The 18,858-nt window shown below is 43.0% G+C and overlaps 1 protein-coding gene across 1 annotated transcript in view; it reads right to left on the bottom strand.

Annotated features, from left to right (window-relative positions):
* Positions 1 to 18,858, bottom strand: part of SEMA5A (semaphorin 5A) — a 633,881-nt gene that overhangs the window by 129,458 nt on the left and 485,565 nt on the right. Inside the window, exons 13-14 of the mRNA XM_039523675.1 lie at positions 12,483 to 12,664; positions 7,899 to 8,042 (exon numbers count right to left, since the gene is read on the bottom strand). Coding sequence (XP_039379609.1) covers positions 7,899 to 8,042; positions 12,483 to 12,664 — 326 coding nt within the window. The remainder of the gene's footprint in view (positions 1 to 7,898; positions 8,043 to 12,482; positions 12,665 to 18,858) is intronic.

Below are 18,858 nucleotides of genomic sequence, written 5' to 3' on the forward strand. Positions count from 1 at the left end.
CAAAGTATTTGAAAGGTTAGGAATGCCGGAATTCTGCTAGTCAAGTCCAGTTAAAGATACATCTGAAGCTACAAAAATCACAAAGTACTTATACAATCTGCTTAATTTTTAATAAAGCAAAATCAGCCACAGAGCTGGGTTTGCATTTTTCTCCTCTTCTGAAAATATCACAGCACACAAGTGTAGTCTTAGATTCACCTCAGCCAGCCAAGCTCCAAAACCATCAGGTATGTTTTTATAGTTTAAAGGTCAATTGCAGGGGTGAGTCTGGGAACTGTGTTATAGCATGGGGTTTTGAGCCATGTTTTATTAAGCCTCTTTCCGGCTGCATTTCAAGTTAGCCAGTAACTTCTTATTCCCTTTTACACACACTCTCTCTTCCTTTTAATTTTTTTCCCATGACCCAGAGGGCTTACATTCTACAGTAATTCAGCAAAACAAGCAATGTCAGAAACTAAGATCTGTGTTTCTGGGCAGGCCTAGTACTAGTCAGAAACTAAGATGGGGGCAGAAGGGAGAATGGCGCACACACACACATACACACACACAAAAAGGCTAGGCTAGTGCAATGATCCCCCCTCTCCTTTTCTGACGAGTTCAAGTTCAATTATTCACACATAGGATTGCCGTTCTGGGAGAAAAAACAACACAGATGAATCTACTCCAGCATCCCCTTCTCAGAAGCAGCCTATAGATGTGATGTTTCAAAGGAAAGTAAAAAAAAAAAAAAAACCCTCCAACAATCCACTTATATAGTCAATTCTATTTCACAGAGGGAAATTTCTTGCTGACCACAGCAGAAGATAAATGTATGCCCTGGAGCATAAAGATTGACAGCCCTTTAAATATTTACCTAAATTAGTTTAACTGCAACTGCTATTCTTATTCCTAGAAAGCTATAATGCTTAAAAAAATTACAGTTTTTTGCCTCAATAATACTTTGCAGCAATGAGTACCACAGGTTAATTATATAGCAGTTGGTAAAAATGGATTCTTAATTCATTTTAAATGTGTTGTAATGTTAATTGTGTGTCCCCTTTGTTTTTGTACTCTATTACAATAGAGTGTGAATAATAACCACCAATTAGACTCCTCTATATTGTTATGCTGGAAGGTGTTGGTGGCTCTCAGCTAGGGTTGCCAGCTTTCTACTTGCACTAAACTGAGCACCCTTGTCCCACCCCTCTTCCGAGGCCCTGCTCCTACTCACTCCATCCCCCATCCCTCTGTCACTCGCTCTCCCCACCCTCTCTCACTCGCTCATTTTCACCAGGCTGGCTCAGGGGCTTGTGGTGCAGGAGGGGGTGAAGGCTCCAGGGTAGGGCCAGAAATTAGGAGTTCAGGCTGTGGCGAGGGTGACCAGATAGCAAGTGTGAAAAATCAGGACGGGGGTGGTGGGTAATAGATGCCTATATAAGAAAAAGCTCCAAATATCAAGACTGTCCCTATAAAATCGGGACATCTGGTCACCCTACTTGGGTCGGGGGCAGTGCTCAGAGCCCCCTGGCTGCCTCTACGCATAAGAGCCGGAGGGGGCATGCTGCTGCTTCCGGGAGCTGGATGGAGCCACAGAAGGTGGGGAGTCTGCCTTAGCTCCGCTGCATCGCCAACTTGACTTTTAACAGCCCAGTCAGTGATGCTGACTGGAGCCACCAGGGTCCCTTTCTGATCGGGCATTCTGGTCAAAAACCGGACACCTGGCAATCCTACTATCAACAGGCATTTCTTTCATCTTCACTCAAGCACAAACCTCACTGAGGCTCATGTGTGTGCTACCCTCTCTGCATTAAGGTTAAATTCAATAGGTTCTTATACTCTTTTAGGAAATAAGATAGCTGAAACAACAGAAAACACTACTCCAAGAGAGTAGGCCACATGCATGACTAATCAGAAGCTAAACTACGGTGGGCAAAGGTTTTTTTTCCTGGAGCTGATTGCAAACTCAGAAGTCTTGTGTGTGTATATGTGTCAGCAGTACACAGGACCAGAGAAGCCAAGACAGAGCCAGAGAAGCACTGATAGGATAGCCCTGAGAGAACACCACATGAAATAATTTTCTGGACAGAGTAATGTCTGAAAGGGCAGGCCTAGTACTGTGAGAATGGAAACAGCCTCCTGTTTGATCCTACTGTGTTCAGAGAAATAGGATTTTGTACATCCTTTGTAAATAAACAGGATTGACCTACAGAAATATATTATTTGTATCATAAACTTCTCCTACAGGAAACAACACTCAAGACCCCAAACATCGGCTAACTGCTTGGGCCGAAAGAGGCAACAATATCACAGTTGTTCTCCTTCAGTGCTCCTTCCCAGACTTTTTCAAACCTCTTCTCCTACATAAGCAACTCCTGCACTTCCAGTTATTTTCATTGCTCTTATCTTAACTTGTTCTATACCTACTATGTCATTTTTTAAAGAAAGTCATTGATACTAAATGCATTTAGTAAAAATATCATTGACAACAACATCCATATTATTCTCTCTTTTCTTAATGGAACCAAACCCCTTATTCACCATTCATTTATTCCTTCATTTTTGACCAAGATTGAGCAGATGTTTCTGTTGACATGTCCATGCCGATGCTTAGATATTTGTCCTGACAGTTTAATAATCCAGAATCCAGTGTATACTAGTGAGTTAAATGATTCCTTTCTAATGTTTATTACCTTGCACTTGTGTACAGGCTTTTTGATTATCAAGTTTTTAACTCCACGCTCACCACTGTTTTCCTGAACAGAGGGGAGCTGAAACCTATGGATCTAAGCATGATGTGGGGTGAGCCGACTCTGCAGCATACTCATCCCTATCTCTCCAAACCCCTCCATAGTGATTCCGATCCATAGGTGTGGGCAGGGAGGGGAAGGTGGCCAAAGCTTTGTCAGATTCTCTTCCTCAAACCTTCATAGAAAAGAGAAGCAAGTTACTGAAGTAACCTGACTGGATTCCTCACCCATGGTGAAGCCTCCTCTCCACTATCCCTAATTTTCTGTGGAGAGTAGTGGTCAGAGATACCTTGCCAACTTGGCTCCTGTAAGAGCTGGGCTGTCAAGGGGGCGGCAGGAAAAAGGGGAGATAGTGGAAATGCAGAGAGAGAGATCTGTAGGTTTAATGAGTTGATCCTCCATCTTCTAACACAGTATGGGAGGGGAGAAACCCTTACACACAAGGGAGGAAGGAAGAGGAATAATCATACACTGAAACTTGAACAGTTTCCATGGTCTTCAAAGAAATAGCCCACACAGAGAAAAATGAAGCCGTTTCTGAGGTCCTTCAGGAACTCATCAGGATGCTTCACTCTTCAGTTTTGATGAGAAATAATCTATTGTCAGCAAATGTTGCCACTCCACTACTCTCACTCCTTCTCCAAATTGTTTCTAAATACACTGAACAGCAGCTGTACTATTAACTTCTCTATACGCTGAGATTGGCCATGTAATCCTATTCTTAGGGCTCGTCTTCACGTACCACTGTAATGCTGAACATGAAGATGCTCCTATGGTGACGGGAGAGCTTCTCCCATCGGTGTAGTTAATCCACCTGCCCAAAAGGTGATAGCTATATTGAGGGGAGAAGGTCTCCTGTCAACATAGAACCATTTACACAGGGGCAGGGGGTTAGATCAGTATAACTACATCGCTCAGGGGTGTGCATTTTTCACATCCCTGCGTGATGTAGTTATACTGATAGAGGTATGTTGCGTAGACCTGGCCTGAGTTCCTAACTTTTAACCATTTTTTCATTCTTCTGCTTGAGCCCTGGGTCATAAAAGACCCCTGTGCTTAACTTTAAACTGGTAAATAGTCCCATTGATTTGAAGGGATTTCTCACATGCATAAAGTTATGCGTGACGTGTGTAAATCTCTGAAGATCAGGGAGTTTGTAAGGTTTCATGGATGTAACTAAGGGGGAAATCTGGCCATATATACTTGAGCAGGATAAATTTTTTTAAATGAATATTCACTCAGATTTGTAAGTAATTTAGCATCAGCCAAGCTCATGCACCTTTTGTGTTTACTTTCTATGGAATTTTCCACACAATGAAATTTTATGAGCACAAAAGTTCATAGAAAACCTGCTTCAAATTTGTTTGCAAATACTTGTGGAAACTGAGTTTTGTATTTACATGCATAAGTATTTGAAGCTGAAGTGAGTGTGTATTTGTACAGTCAGGATACAGAAACAATACTCTGTGAAATATCTGATTAACTACAACTAGCTAACACTCTTGGATATTGAATTCAGACGTGCAACTGGTCATAATGAAGCAATATAGTTAAAAATGCATCGAAAATTTGTTACATAATTTCAGTGAATAAACCTGAGGAAATCACAATCTCCTTGCTGTTGTTCTGGAAGCAGGAAAAGAAGTTACACTTTCTTAGTAAATTGTTAGTTGTGAATTATTGGCTCAGCACTACTAAATATATGGGCCTGATTTAACAATGCATTACTCCAGTTTTATACAGGTGTAACTCATTTGGTACTGGAGTTAAGCAGTGGTAAATCCAGCCCATTATATCCACTGATTCTCCTGTATTCACTGTTTTGCCAGCTCAACAAATTCTAAGATACAAGAAAAGCAGTTTTACTTTTACAAAACCTAACACTGATTTGCCCTTAGTATACTTTGCTCTTTAAGATGTAATCTAAAATGATTTCCTCAATTACTTTTCTGGTACCAAGGTGGTCCTGGGGAATGAAGTGAGGTTGTACTTCAGTTGTCTGGAAAAGCAGCTTTATAAATGATGTTACACTTTTTTTTAAGTAACTCAACTACTTCAATCTTTTGAACCTTCACAGCTCTTCAATACCACCATCTGGTCCTTGCAATTTATTATTATTTATTTTCTGAAGTTATTCCATATATCATTGCCTTTTTTTACAACTTGCTTTTCTAGGGTACCCACTGTCTCAATAGTGAGCATTTGATTTCTGATTCACTGAAATGATTTCTTATTTTCTATATTGTGACGGGGTTTATGGACTGCACACTGGGCCAGTGGGGCTGACAAATCATTGTGGGCTCAGGAGACCACGCCCCCTCTCTCCTGCTGTGTATGCTCTAGGTGGAAAGGACAGATAAAAGGAGACAACTCAGCTCAGTAGGGACTGGCTGAAGAGGAGGAAGGACATGTGCTGCAGGCTCCTGCAGAGGAACCATCGACTCTCCAGACTACTGAGGCCATGGACCTGGACAACGCTGTGGAGGAACAACCAACTGTGGAAACTGATGGGAACGCCAAGACATTGCTAGCCAAGGAGATGCTTAAGATGGGCTTTATGGTAGGAAGAGGTGATGTGTTGGGGGTGCCTGCAGGGCCAAGTGCCCCCCCCTCCCCAGCAAACTTCCCAGGCGGGGAGTGGAAGGGGCAGGGCCAGAACCTCTTCCAGCCATGCTGGGATGCTGCCTGGTACAGCACAGCAGCTGCCTGGGAGAGCACCTGGCTGCAGCAGCAGCGGGCTAACCCCCATCCTGGGATTGGCTTCCAGGGACAGCGGCCAAACGCGCTGGAGCCTCCTCCCCGCAGCATGTTCGGCCCCTGTCCCCAGAAGTCGAGCCTGGGCAGGGAGTGTGCTGCCACTGCCGCCCCTCTCAACCCAGGCTCTCTTCCAGGAAGCTGGCTATGCTGCAAACAGCAGCAACCGGGAGCAGCTCCATCCCACTCTCCACCCGGGCCTGGTTTCCAGGGAGAGCAGCTGAACATGCAGGGACAGGGGGAGCCGGTGGCAGTGGGAGGATAGAGCCCCTCTCCCCCACGCAGGTAATGTAGGGTGGGGAGGGGGCAGGGAGAGCAAAGGGGGAGGAGACACATGGGTAGGTGACATGTCGTCCCCTTAAGGGAGGCACCAGTTGTCTAATAGGGAACATGTTATGAGCTGATCCCTCTATCCTTAATAGGAAGTTTACTGGCTTCATGGGGCCCTGGGTCAGAACCCGGTGGAATAGGGTGGGTCCGGGTTCCCCTCCCACTGCCCTACACTTGCCACTAGATGTGACTACCAGGGACTCTTGATATACACTGTCTGTTTGCTCTGCCTCGCCCAGAGGATTAGGGCCCCCAAACTGCTATTGATTATCCCAGACAGAAGGCCCAGGGACCACAGACTGACTGCTTTCTCTGCTCTATCCATGGCTCCTGAGTTCCTGATTGTGACAGCCTGACTGAGCACGGATTCTCGATGACTCTGTGATGAGGTGTATCAACCATGCACTGCGTAAATGAGGGCGGCCCATGTTGGACATGCCAAGCCCCTGTGATACATACCTGTCAATATTTGTTCTTTACAGTGTCTATCCTTTAATCCATTTTACAATTATAATACAAAAAATGACACAATACTTAACCAAAACTCACCATATGAATTTTACTCAAATCTCAACTCCTTTTTAATATAAACTCACTCAGATTCTCTTTTGCACTGTACTGACCAGTCATCGCAACAAAACTGATAACTGGTGTTAAAGCTGAGAGAGAGCTATGAGATTTTAGTTAAAGTTCCATATTTCCTGGGGGCAGCTTTTTACTTGGATAACCTATCTGCTGAGAGTATATTACAGCATATCAAAATCTTGGTGTTTTGACCAGAGAATGGTATATATGCATTGCTCTGAAGCAGCCAGAAGTGTGCACATTTTCTATGACACTCGCCCTTTAAATTTTGTGTTACATGGACACAGTCCTAGAATTTCTATGAAAACAGCAGTGTGGCGTGCAACACTGGCCCATTGGAATGACTTGTTAACATGAAATGATAAAGTTGCTAATCTAATTTTTCTCATTATCTTTATCACTGGAAAGATGCAGATTTAGTGAAAAAAATCAGTGATCTGTTTTCCCCTGGTTCCGTGAATGTACCTTACAGGAACACTAATGCAAATTTAAAATGTGCATCCAAGAAAAAATAGATCCTTATACATTTTTTGGAACTGATGGCTCATGTACTCAGAATTTTAAACACTACTACATGACAAAGCCCTGGCTGGGATGATTTAGTTGGGTTTGGTCCTGCTTTGAGCAGGGGGTTGAACTAGATGACCTCCTGAGGTCCCTTCCAACCCTGAGAGTCTATGATTCTATGATTGTATCACAGCTTGCTATTTCTTCTGAAGCTGACAGGATGCCCCTGGAAACAAGATAATACATCTCAATGCAGTAGTCTGTCTAAATATATATATATAATGAATGTTTAATTTCTTTGTTGGGATTCATGGAAGGTAATAATAAATTGGAGTCTCTTAGATGTGTGAGTGATGGAATCAAAGACCAAACTGTACATTTTGAGATAGTATGACAAAACATCTAGTACTGGGGGAAGCAACGAACTGTGAAATAAAAGACCAAGTTAAAAGCTGACTTGAACTGTTGAGAGGTTAATATACACACAAACAATTTCAGCTGTACTTACTAAAGGACATAAATATACACCATACTGGAATAAAATATTAGATACAAAAAAAACCCTTAAAACTTTCCCAAAAACTTGCTGTATTGATGCTTAATTTTATTTAAGATATAAAAATTGAACTTAGTCCACCAGTAATGAAGTGCTGTGATCTAACAACACTTTACTGCAGAGTTTGAGTCTGGTCAAGTTGCAATTCAAACACAGTATAATCAATTTCCAGATTATGAAGGGATAGTAGAGAGGAGTGCCTCAACACAATCAGCTGACTGGCACTGCTGGGAGCTCAGCTTGTTCGGGAAGAATTCAGCTAAGTGAAAACTGAATGCACAGCTGAAGTCCATATCCTTGTTAATAGTAATTGTAGTAAGATATTGTAGTGGAAATTTAAAAGAAAAGAAAGAGAAAGCAGGTAAAAGAGAAAAATGTAACATGAAAATGAACCTGAATGGAAAAAAATTAAAACAGGCAGTGGAGAAAAGATAACTCACCTCTCCTCACGGTTCTGTCCCACACACACACGGCCCCCATGCCGAGGAGTTGGATTGCTGCATGAACGCTGGCGGACTTGAAAACCAATTCCACAGGTGGTACTGCAGGGTGACCAGGAAGTCCATGGAGTCCAGCCCCCATTTCTAGTAGAATAAGAAGCCTTGGCTCTATCATCTGTTATAATATACAGTGAGCAGCTACATGGGTGTAACTGAGAACAGAATTTGGCCCATTAATATCTGCAGAGATAATTAATTCTGCATGGAGTTAAACTTCCAGAAGAACACTTGGTGGAAAAAAAGATACTTGTTTTTGCCATTGTTTTGATCTGGTCTATATGATATATTACTGCTAAAATGGGCCCAATGACCAAACAAATATAAAACCCATACAAGTCCTTGTAATCTGACTATGTAAGAAGGTATGAAACATAGAATTTAAGGCCAGAAGGGACCACCAGATCATCTAGTCTGACCTCCTCTATCTGACACGTCTCCAACACCATCGAGCAGCTGACACAACTGAAAACAGACCAAAATATCATAGACTACAAGAAGCTAGACTATTATGTGCCATAGGCCAAAAATGGGAGGGACCAAGGTGCATCAGTGCCCGAGACCCCATAATAGCAGGGAAATGATTAAGTGAGATATACCCAGATAATCCTGGCAAGTGATCCACCCACTGCAGAGGAAGGCAAAAACCTCTCAAGGATGCTGCCGATCTGACCTGGGGAAAAATTCCTTCCCACTGCATATATGGTGATCAGTTAGACCCTCAGCATGTAAGCAAGAGCTAGCCAGCCAAGCACCTGAAACAGAAAATGCTCAGTGATACCTCACAGCCTTTGCCCACCCCACTGAATCTCCAACTGCGGGCATCCCTGATGGTTCAAAGTAAGGAGATTAAAAGAACAAAACAAAATACATGGGGGAGGGACAAACCCTTCCTGATGCCTGCAGGTGACTGGCTGAAACCCTGAAGCATGAGCTTTTAGGAACATAAGACATAAACCAGAAATGAGACCCTGGGCTTCCCCCGACCATCACAAGCAACCCCATCGACCTGTCAGAAAACTATAAATGCTTTTATTGTGCCTTGGACAATTCTGACAATTGACCACAGGATATTGGAATTTCACTGCAAATACTTCTAGAGATGAATCTCCCCTAAACTGGGACTATGTAATATTACTATTCCCATTGGGTTTAACATATATATTTTGTTTAACCTCTCCAAGTTGTATTATATATTTTAAAAATAACAGGGATGCATCCTTTTTCTGCTAACATTCTTATTAACAGTCCACATCAGAGCAAATCCATGTATACATTGATAATTATTTAGGCTAATGACATGTATTACTCTGTTCAAAGCTCAATGAAGTATTTTTTTTAAAAAACCTCACATTTCTAACTTTTAACCAAATTCATTGCCACGGTCGCAAATGTTTACTTTAGTTTTTATAAAATAAAATGACATATGTTGTTTACTAATACACGTTATAGGGCAGGAAGACAATCTGACATTCTCCTATATTATTTCAGAACCCAAAACACTAATAACAGAAAATAGAACTTAATTCTCCTCAGTTAATTTATTCTGGATACATTTACTATTTAAATTCCCACATCAACCTTTTGGAGAGAATTCTGAATTACATATTGCTCAAGTAATTTAATGCAGCAGTTCTCAAGCTGTGGGTTGGGACCCCAAAGTGGGTCGCAACCCTATTTTAATGGGGTTGCCAGGGTTAACTTTAGACTTGCTGGGGCCTGGGGCCGAAGCCAAAGCCCGAGCCCCACCACCTGGGGCCAAAGCCCAAACTCAAGCTCCACTGCCCAGGACCAAAGCCGAAGGGCTCCAGCCCTGGGCAACAGGGCTCAGGTTACAGGCCCTCTGTCTGGGGCTGAAGCCCTTGAGATTTGGCTTTGCCCCCGCTCCCCACCTACCCAAGGCAATGGGGCTCAGGCTTTGTCTCCCTTCCCCCTCCCCCCGCATCACGGGTGGTGGGGCTGGGGCAGGCTCAGGCTTCGGTCCCCTCTCCTGAGTTCATGTAGTAATTTTTGTTGTCAGAAGGGGGCTGCGGAGCAATGAAGTTTGAGAGCTGCTGGGTTAGAGAGTCTGTATTATTTATAGCATGTCTTTTAAGGAAGATTAAAAACTTCAAGTTCATGCCCTTCCTTTTCTGTAATAAATAAATAAATAAATAAATACATAAAGGAAAAAGAAAAAAAATCAAGTTCCAGGAGAAGTAAGATTTCAAGAGGAGACAATTACATGAGCTCAGAATTCCACAAAATCCTCAAATACGGTAACAATACCTTACGGGTAAGAGTACCAAAAGGTGCTGATAGAGCTAACAGAATCAATATGGATTTCTTATACTTGTAAATCCCTAGAAGGCACAGTCATGTTCCCATTAAAGTCAGTGGCTAACTCCTGTTGACTTTAATATGAACAGTATCATGCCAAACGTCTGGAATGAAATTTTAAACCCTAAAGAAATCAATGAATTATAGCAGTTCCCATCGGGTTCCTTCACACCTGAAAATTGCTAGTAAAGATAAGAAATTCAACAAAAATCAAACTCAACAATGTTATGCTCTTGAGATTTCATTATAAACATTTTAAAAGAATACTAAGGTAAATATAATACAAAATGTCTTACTCTATTGGGAAATGATTCAAAAATTAAAAAGCTCAACTGGTTCAATAATACAAGAGGATAAAAATGTTTAACTTGTCAGATCATTTCAATAGTTGGCCAAAAAGTGCAGTTTTAACTTTTACTAATGGTTTATTGCTATTTGAGCATTGCATGAATCTTCCCTTGTTTTAATGGACCCATAATTTGACACTACAGAAAATGGCTGCCTGAAAAATATCATAGTTCACAGCTACTGACTTTGGACAGAAAAACAGGGTAGATTACTGTAAGGATTAGGATCAATGGCATCATTTTCAGATGTATTAAAATCAATGGGAGCTTTGGGTGCCCAGTACAGTACCTCTGAAAATCAATTATTAGTATGAGTGGTTATACAAATGAGATGATGTAATGTTAGCAGGGGAGTGACTATGATAATAGCTGTGGTGAGCCTCTGAGCATTTCTCTAAATCCATCTAAGCCTTCAGGCCCAGCTTTTTAAAGGCGTTTAGGCATTGCTGCACTCAGTGCTGCAATGCCCATTTGATTTAGGAGCCTAAGTCTCATTTTAAAAGGGGATTTAGGCACTTAGAAGCCAAAATCCCATTGACTGTCTAAGTGCCTAAATCTCTTTTTAAAATGAAATTTTGGCTCCTCAATCAGTGAGACACTGCAGGAGTGAGTGCAGCAATGCCTAAACACCTCTAAATACCTTTCAAAATGTGGGCATTAAAGTCTATACTTCAGGAACAATAGATACCTACTAACTCTTGTTCAAATATTTAGCTTCATATAGTATCCTTATCCTCTCTTCTGCTCACAATTCTCTACTCTACAGTCAACTGTAAGCACCGTATTGATTTTTCTTATCTATTTACACCCATTCATTATTGCATTTTATATCAGCTGGAATGATTTTGTTTACCATTACATGCAGGATAATAACTGTTCTGATTCATGCAAAATATCATGAGGTGATTTGGAAGTTAAAGTATTTGCTACTAGTGTAGCATAAGTTATGTACTAGAGAAAGTGATAAAAGAAGGAACTTCTGGAAATGAACAGAACAGACCATTTAACAAGTGCCAACTTGAGAGTTAGGTGCAAAAAATGTTTGAAACATGAGTGCCACATCAAATTAGCCCCACTTCCTTCACTATCACCAGTTGTCAGCACAAGTCTGCTAATCCTGCACCCGCTAACTTGGCCATGACTATTCAAAACAAACACTTTGTTTCTAAGTTTAGATTGAAAAATGATCTGCTCCAGTATTCTGTCTATGAGGTCAGGTGAGTGCTCTGGGATGGAAAAGTGGCTGTAAGACCAAACTTGGTGGGCCACAGACCAGGATATTATGCTATCAGCACAGGCTACAGTGGACCTACCTCCTCTCCAGTGCAGAGAGACAAGCACCCTCCTTTTGCTCCCCATCCCTAGTGCAGTATTCACAAATTCTGAGAGCTGGTCCAGTGGAGGTGGTGCTAAAGGGTAGTGACTCCTGGGCCTTGGCCCTCAAAATGTGTTCTTTCTGATAACTGGGCCAGAACTAATGTTTAAAAAAAGCTTCCTGGTCCTGCAAAAGTCTCTCTGTGCCCCAATAAATTACTAAACTCCAGGGCTTTAAACTGTGGGTGTCACCAAATGCATTGATCCCCCCCCCTATATTTCTGTTGTTAATGTTAATTGTGGTCAACTTAAATAGTTTCACAAAACTTGAAGTTAATTTTCCCCACTTGGCCAGTTCTCTCTCCCAGCGAAGTCTGAGAGGCTTATGTCCCATGCTGCTGTGACTATCATCATAAGCAGTTTCATATTCAAGAAGGAATAGGAAGGCTGTGGATAAGGGTTCAAAGAAGTATTACTGAAAATGTGTTTTATTTTTAATACTTTAAAATAAGATACCCTATAGGATCTGTTTGGGTCTTGGGATTACCTGGAGCAGTTGGCAATCTCCATACTTGGTCCTTCGCACTGCCAGCCTCCACACTGAGGTGCTGGACTGTCACACAAGCGAGTTCTGCAGAGGCAGGAGCCAACACTGGTACCATCAGTGTGGGTGCAGGGTTTCCATTGAGACCACACTCCAAAATTCCCATCCACAGTCAAATTCCTGGTCTAGAAGATAAAAAAGCAGAAAGTTGAGGCTTACAGTAAGACAGCAGAAAACTAATCAGAAGTCCCTTTTGATGTAACTTTTTAATTGCACAACATAGTGAAGTCTGAACTTCATCTATTCAAAATTTAGAGCCACCATCAGAGTCATTCTCAAAAGGATCACACCCTTGTAGACTGTAAATCCTTTAGAGCAGGAATTCTCTTTTTTGTGTTTGTACAGAATGGAGCCTCAATCTGACTGGAGCCTTTGGATACTATAAATAATAAATAATAAAAATCAATCATCATCACCCCAATATCACTGGCTCTTTTGGAAACAATTCCTACAGAAATTCAACAGGAATTAGAGCCTCATTCTCTCAATCATATTCTGACTGAAATTATTTCCCATTTCTCCCAAACTCTGCTGTCACTGATTGCAAAATAGAATATGCAAGAATGTTTGCAGAAACATGATTTTGGATTAAAAGGAGGAAGTAGTAGAGGATAATGGTCAAGGGATAGATTCTAGGTCAAGCCTATGCTAAATCTTAATGATTAGTAGTTTTCTTTGATATTTATAAAAAACACATTTTAATAAAAGAACCATCACTAAAATTCCACTTCCTGGGGAAGCAGAATGTGATTGTAAATATATACATTATATATGGGGGAAAAAAACACAGCTGTAAAAAACAATACAAATGAAAAAGCATAAAACTTTACTTTTAGGACCCTCGCCTTTTCCCTTAAAGTCTATTCCCACTGCCTTCACCTGGAGGCTCTTTTATGATGTTGAATAATTCTTCCAAAATGCAGTTTAAAAGCTATGTGAATAAGATATCTATAATTATATATTTAACCAGGACTTAGGGAGGAGGTGTAGCTCAGTGGTTTGAGCATTGGCCTACTAAACCCAGGGTTGTGAGTTTAATCCTTGAGGGGGCCCCTTAGGGATTTGGGGCAAAATTCAGTACTTGGTCCTGCTCATGAAGGCAGGGGGCTGGACTCAATGGCCTTTCAAGGTCCCTTCCAATTCTAAGAGATAGATATATCTCCAATTATTATTTAGGAATTGTCTAATTAAAAGAAACAGTGCTAACTCTAGATTTCATCAGACTTCATTGCTACTGGAACCTTTCATGAAATTGGTGATGGATATGAGGAATTTAGCTCTGTAGATGAAGGCACTCTTTAGTAGAGAATGATTAAAAGATTAGAAAACTTGCATTATAGACTGAAGAAACCAACTTTTTTGTTCTGTGTTTGTACAACACCTAGCATACTGGGATCTTGGTCTATGGGTAGGGCCCCATACTGCTATAGTAATACGAATAAATAACAACGCTATAGCTAAATAGTACATAGGTCCTCCCTGTAGTTGGGCAATTACCCCGCTGCTGGGGAAAAGGCTGACTGGGGAGGCAGCCACAGCTGTGGACACACCCAATCAGGCCAGAGCTGGCCCTGATATAAGGGCTAAGGGAGGAATTCAGTCAGTCCCACTCCTGGAGTGGGAAGGACCTGGCTGCCTGGGAGCACAGAGTCCCTGAAGCAGAGCAATGCTGGGGAAGGGCAAGAGGAGCTGGGGCGTTCCAGCCTGGCAACTCCCCAGGCTGAGACCTGGTTAAGGCCTAAGGAGATACTGGGGCTGCAGAGGTGCAGCCCGGGGATATTCAGAGGCAGCTGGTCCAACCCCCTTGCCAGTGATGAATGGCCATTACAGATTGAAGTCTGCCCCAGGAAAAGGCGGCTAGATGATGAGTGGCAGTAGCTATTGGGGCAAGGTGGGCATAGTGGGGGTGGGAGTTCCTCTGGGAGGGGAGACCCAGATTGTGGGAATACTACTATGGGCAGAACTCCAAGGTAAAGGGCATTGGGGTTGAGGGGGCCTGAGGAAAGAGAGAGACTGGCCAGCAGGTGGTGCTCTGAATGCTGAAATTGAGCTAATTCTTGGATAACCAGCAAGAGGCGCCATGGTGGTGAGTCAGTGATCTGCTATACTCTCCCACCCAAGAAACAGGAGAGGGGGGGAAAAAAAGCCTGAAGTAGTTAGGCATGTTTTAAGTGGGGAAGCAGGGAGGAAAAGTACTAGTACTTAATGCCCTAACATCTGTTTCTACACTGAACTATAAACAAAACTGGCAGAACTGCTATGAATGACATGGAAAGGTGACTCACTTGGCTACCTGACATGAACAATAAATATCACTTTAATTCTAAATGGGGTGGGGAAGGGAGATAAAGGATGTATAAATTTCACAGATAATTAGAAGATACAAGAGACTTAATTACAGCAGGCAGCATGTTTTCACTGCATCTCTGGCTGATCTCCAGCCACTCTGCTAAAAGGTTCCATAATTTAACTATTAATAACACTTTTCAAGATCAATCATTCACATACAGTACTACCCCATAGAACAGACAAGTTTATTTTGTGGCAGCTGAGACTGATATAGCTACAATCTATCAACTCAGCATACTGCTGACACGCGTTTATTGAAAATAACACTATAATACAGTGTGTATGCTGTTATTTTTCACAAACAGGAAATAATTATTTCTTGTTAAATGTCAGTTGTGCTCATTCTCTTACTCCGAGAGCTGGAAGAGTCTGTATTCTATAAACACAGATAACATGTCCCCAGTCCAATTAGTGTCAAAGCTGTGAAACCATCTCTACTGCTTACTTTTCCACAATGTATCAGAGCACCTTCACTGCTGTCTCACCTACAGTTTTCACAAGACAACACTCATATGATCAGCTAGATCTCCAGTTGTCTATACAGAAATAAAGTCAAATGCGGAACTATGAGTACTTTAAATGAAATTTTACTAACCTGAGTGCCAAATTCAGCTCTCACCAGCACCACTGCAATGCCCTTTACCCATAAAATTGTGTTGCACTCAACCTTCTCACCTACCTCAGTGTGCAGGCCAGCACAAAACAAGGAGATACCTACTTTTTCTCTGATTTGGTTATATTTCCTCTTCCACCCTTCTTTCCTCTGGTGCCTTACTTTCCTTATTTCTCATTCCTACCCAAAGTTGTTTCTTATCCCTGCCTTCCCTCTACTTGTTTCTCTCTGTCCCTGCCCATTCAAAAGGCTCTTCTTTTCTCTAGCTATACGTCTCTTGATGCTCTCTACAACCTTCCAAATGGCTCTTTTGCCTATTTTGTGCTGGCCTGCCCTCTGAGGAACTCTATATCTTCAGTCAGCCAGCAACTTCTTGTGTTGCCTATTCTCTGGGGTGGAATCACCGAGTTTCAGTTTGGATGCACCATCTATTCCAAAATCTCAAACTGAAAATGCTTCTGGTGGGTTTCCACCAGTTTATACAAAAAACCAGAGACTACACCCTTAGTGGACTGCCCATATAAAGAATAATAAACCCACCCTTCCCAGTAATAATAAATAACCCACCAGAAAGTCCCTCATCACAATCTGCATATTAACTATTTATTTGGAGGGACTGTTGCAAAATGATATGATGCACTTCCTACACAAGGAATTGAATACACTATACTGTACTCCTAGTTCCGGCTGACCAAGAAGCAAGGAGCTGGGTTTAGGAACTGAAAACAGCTTTCCTGTGTGACAGCAATGGGCTCTTCCTCTAAGCCAGTGGTTTTCAAACTTTTTTTCTGGCGACCCAGTTGAAGAAAATTGTTGATGCCCACAACCCAGTGGAGCTGGGGATGAGGGGTTTGGGATGTGGGAGGGAACTCAGGGCTGGGGCAGAGGGTTGGCTTGGGGGGTGGGTGAGGGCCGTGGGGCGGGGCTGGGAATGAGGGGTTTGGGGTGTGGGATAGGGCTCTGGGCTAGGGTTGCAGGCTCTGGTGTGGTGATGCGAATCAGGAGTTTGGGTTGTAGAAAGGAGCTCGATTTTGGGGGGGCTCAGGGCAGGGGCAGGGGTATGGGAGGGGGATAGGGCTCTGGGCTGGGGGTGCAGGCCCTGAGATGATGGGGTTGAGGTGCAGGAAGGGGCTCTGGGCGGGGGCTCAGGGCTGGGGCAGGGGTTGGGGCACGGGCTTACCTCGGGTGGCTCCCAGTCAGCAGTGCAGCCAGGGTGCAGAGGCAGGCTTCCTGCCTGTCCTGGCACTGCAGACCGCACTGCGCCCTAGAAGTGGCCAGTAGCTCCTAGGCAGAGGTGCACAAGCGGCTTCATGCGGCTCTCATCAGTAGGCATGCACACACCCAGCTCCCATTGGATGGGAACCCCGGTGCTTGGGGCGAGGGCAGCACGTGGAGCCCTGTGGGGGCCCCCCTCACCTACGAGCCAGACCTGCTGCTGGCTGCTTCTGGGTAGGGACTACTAGTTTTTTCTGGCCAGCTGCCAGGGTCCCTGGGTGCTTTGCATTCTGTGACCCAGTGCTGGGTCACAACCCTAACTTTCAAAAGCACTGCTCTAGGATATCAGGTCAGACTGTGGTTGTAAAGCTTCATGCAAAATGTTGTGGTCTTTCTTAGAAATTATTATTTAATAATGCAGAAAAAGTCAGAACACAAAAGGGTTTATTCTCCAATGCCTTGCATTTTGTATAGTGATTTATTCTGGTACTAAGTTCAGAATGGTGTAAATGACCACCAATGTGAACTGGCCATTTTGCACAGGTGTAAATTTCGAAACAAGGTGCAGGGCAGTGGAGAATAAAGCTAGGGCTCTGTGACCAACTGCACCATGTATTCACAACCTACACACTGTTGTAATAATCTTTGTACAAAGTATTCCTTGTGAGGTATCATTTGAAAACTAATAACTCACTGGTCAATAATAGCACCATGAAATGTACATGGCAACATTATAGGTAAGGTATGAATTCTCCCTGTACAATGTTCATGTTCAATCCCACATAGACCCGTTTAACCACTCCTGCCTAATCAGGACTATCTTAAACAAAGGATTGTGTGTGTGCCTCAATTTATATATAGTAGTCAACCAGGTCCTTGAGACAGCAAGAGCGTAACGAGGCAAATCTGTATTTCAGCATACATAGGAGAGAAGAAAGAGCACGGGCACCTTCACCCCCTGACTACACTTTGCTTTCTTCACTGCTGGAATAAACTTTGCTTTGAGGAGTAATTCTCTGAAGAATCCATTTCAAAGGGTGACTAGACTATAAAAGTGAGGGGCAAGAACACCCCAAGTTATTAATTGAGAGAGACATTTCTCTTCTTCACCTAAGAAGACAAAGGAAATTGCTTAATTTTGGGAGGGACCCTGAGCTGAAATTTGGTCAGCCCTGTTGTTGGGAACATGTGGGAAGGATTTTACCTTGAACCAAGTCTAGCTTGTTACGTTTTAGCACTGGAAAGCATTTCATCTTTATTCGTCGTGTGACCATTTCTAACGTTAATTACTTGTACTATTTAAAATCTCTCTTTTTAGGTAAATACACTTGTTTTATTCTTTAATCAAAACTAATCTAGTGTTGTGGTTAAACTGGGATCTGGGTTAGCTCAATTTAAACTAGCAAACTGTTCGATATTGTTCCATTACAGAGGCAATGGACCCAAAATATCTGAACTGTCCAGGAGAGGGCTGGACAATGAAGAACACATTTTTTGGGAGGAAAATTTGGGACTGGGAGTGTGTTGTGGTCACCCTACAAGTAGTAACCACGGCTACTGGAAGGTAGAGTGTGGCTTATGTTTGCTGACAGGCTGCTGTGGTCAGAGTTGCAGGACAGGGCTGCAGCTATTCACAGATGCAGGGTGTGAGCTGCATGCTGTTTGTGAGAGGCCCAGGTGGAAGGTACAGCAGCAAAGCATTGTGAGGTACCCCAGGTTGCAGGGCAGGTGGTGACACAGCCCTCACGGGCGTGGACTGTATCCCAGAACGTGAGAGGCTCCTGCTTGGATGAGCTTATAGCACACACAAATGTCACACGGGCATGAATACATCCCCTCCTGCTCTCGCCTCAACAGCTCCCCAGCACTCAGGGACTCAGACGTTATGGGGCCTTCCAGGAGCCCTTGCTGTTAAAAGGTAGAGGAACTGGGCTGTAAGGGCTGCCCCTTCTCTCCATCTCAACTGGCTTGAAGAGGGGAAGGGGCAGAGGAAAAGCATCAGGGGATTCATAAGGAATAACAGACACTCAGCAGAGGTGAGGAAATCATTTTTGCTCCTGCACCAGGAAAGTGCCACTCCCGCTAGGAAGCAGGAAAAGAATCTGAAATTTCCTTTGCCACCACTCCCCCACTCATTCATCA

The sequence above is a fragment of the Mauremys reevesii genome, linkage group 2 (genome assembly GCF_016161935.1).
Source record: "Mauremys reevesii isolate NIE-2019 linkage group 2, ASM1616193v1, whole genome shotgun sequence".
Lineage (NCBI taxonomy): Eukaryota > Metazoa > Chordata > Testudines > Geoemydidae > Mauremys > Mauremys reevesii.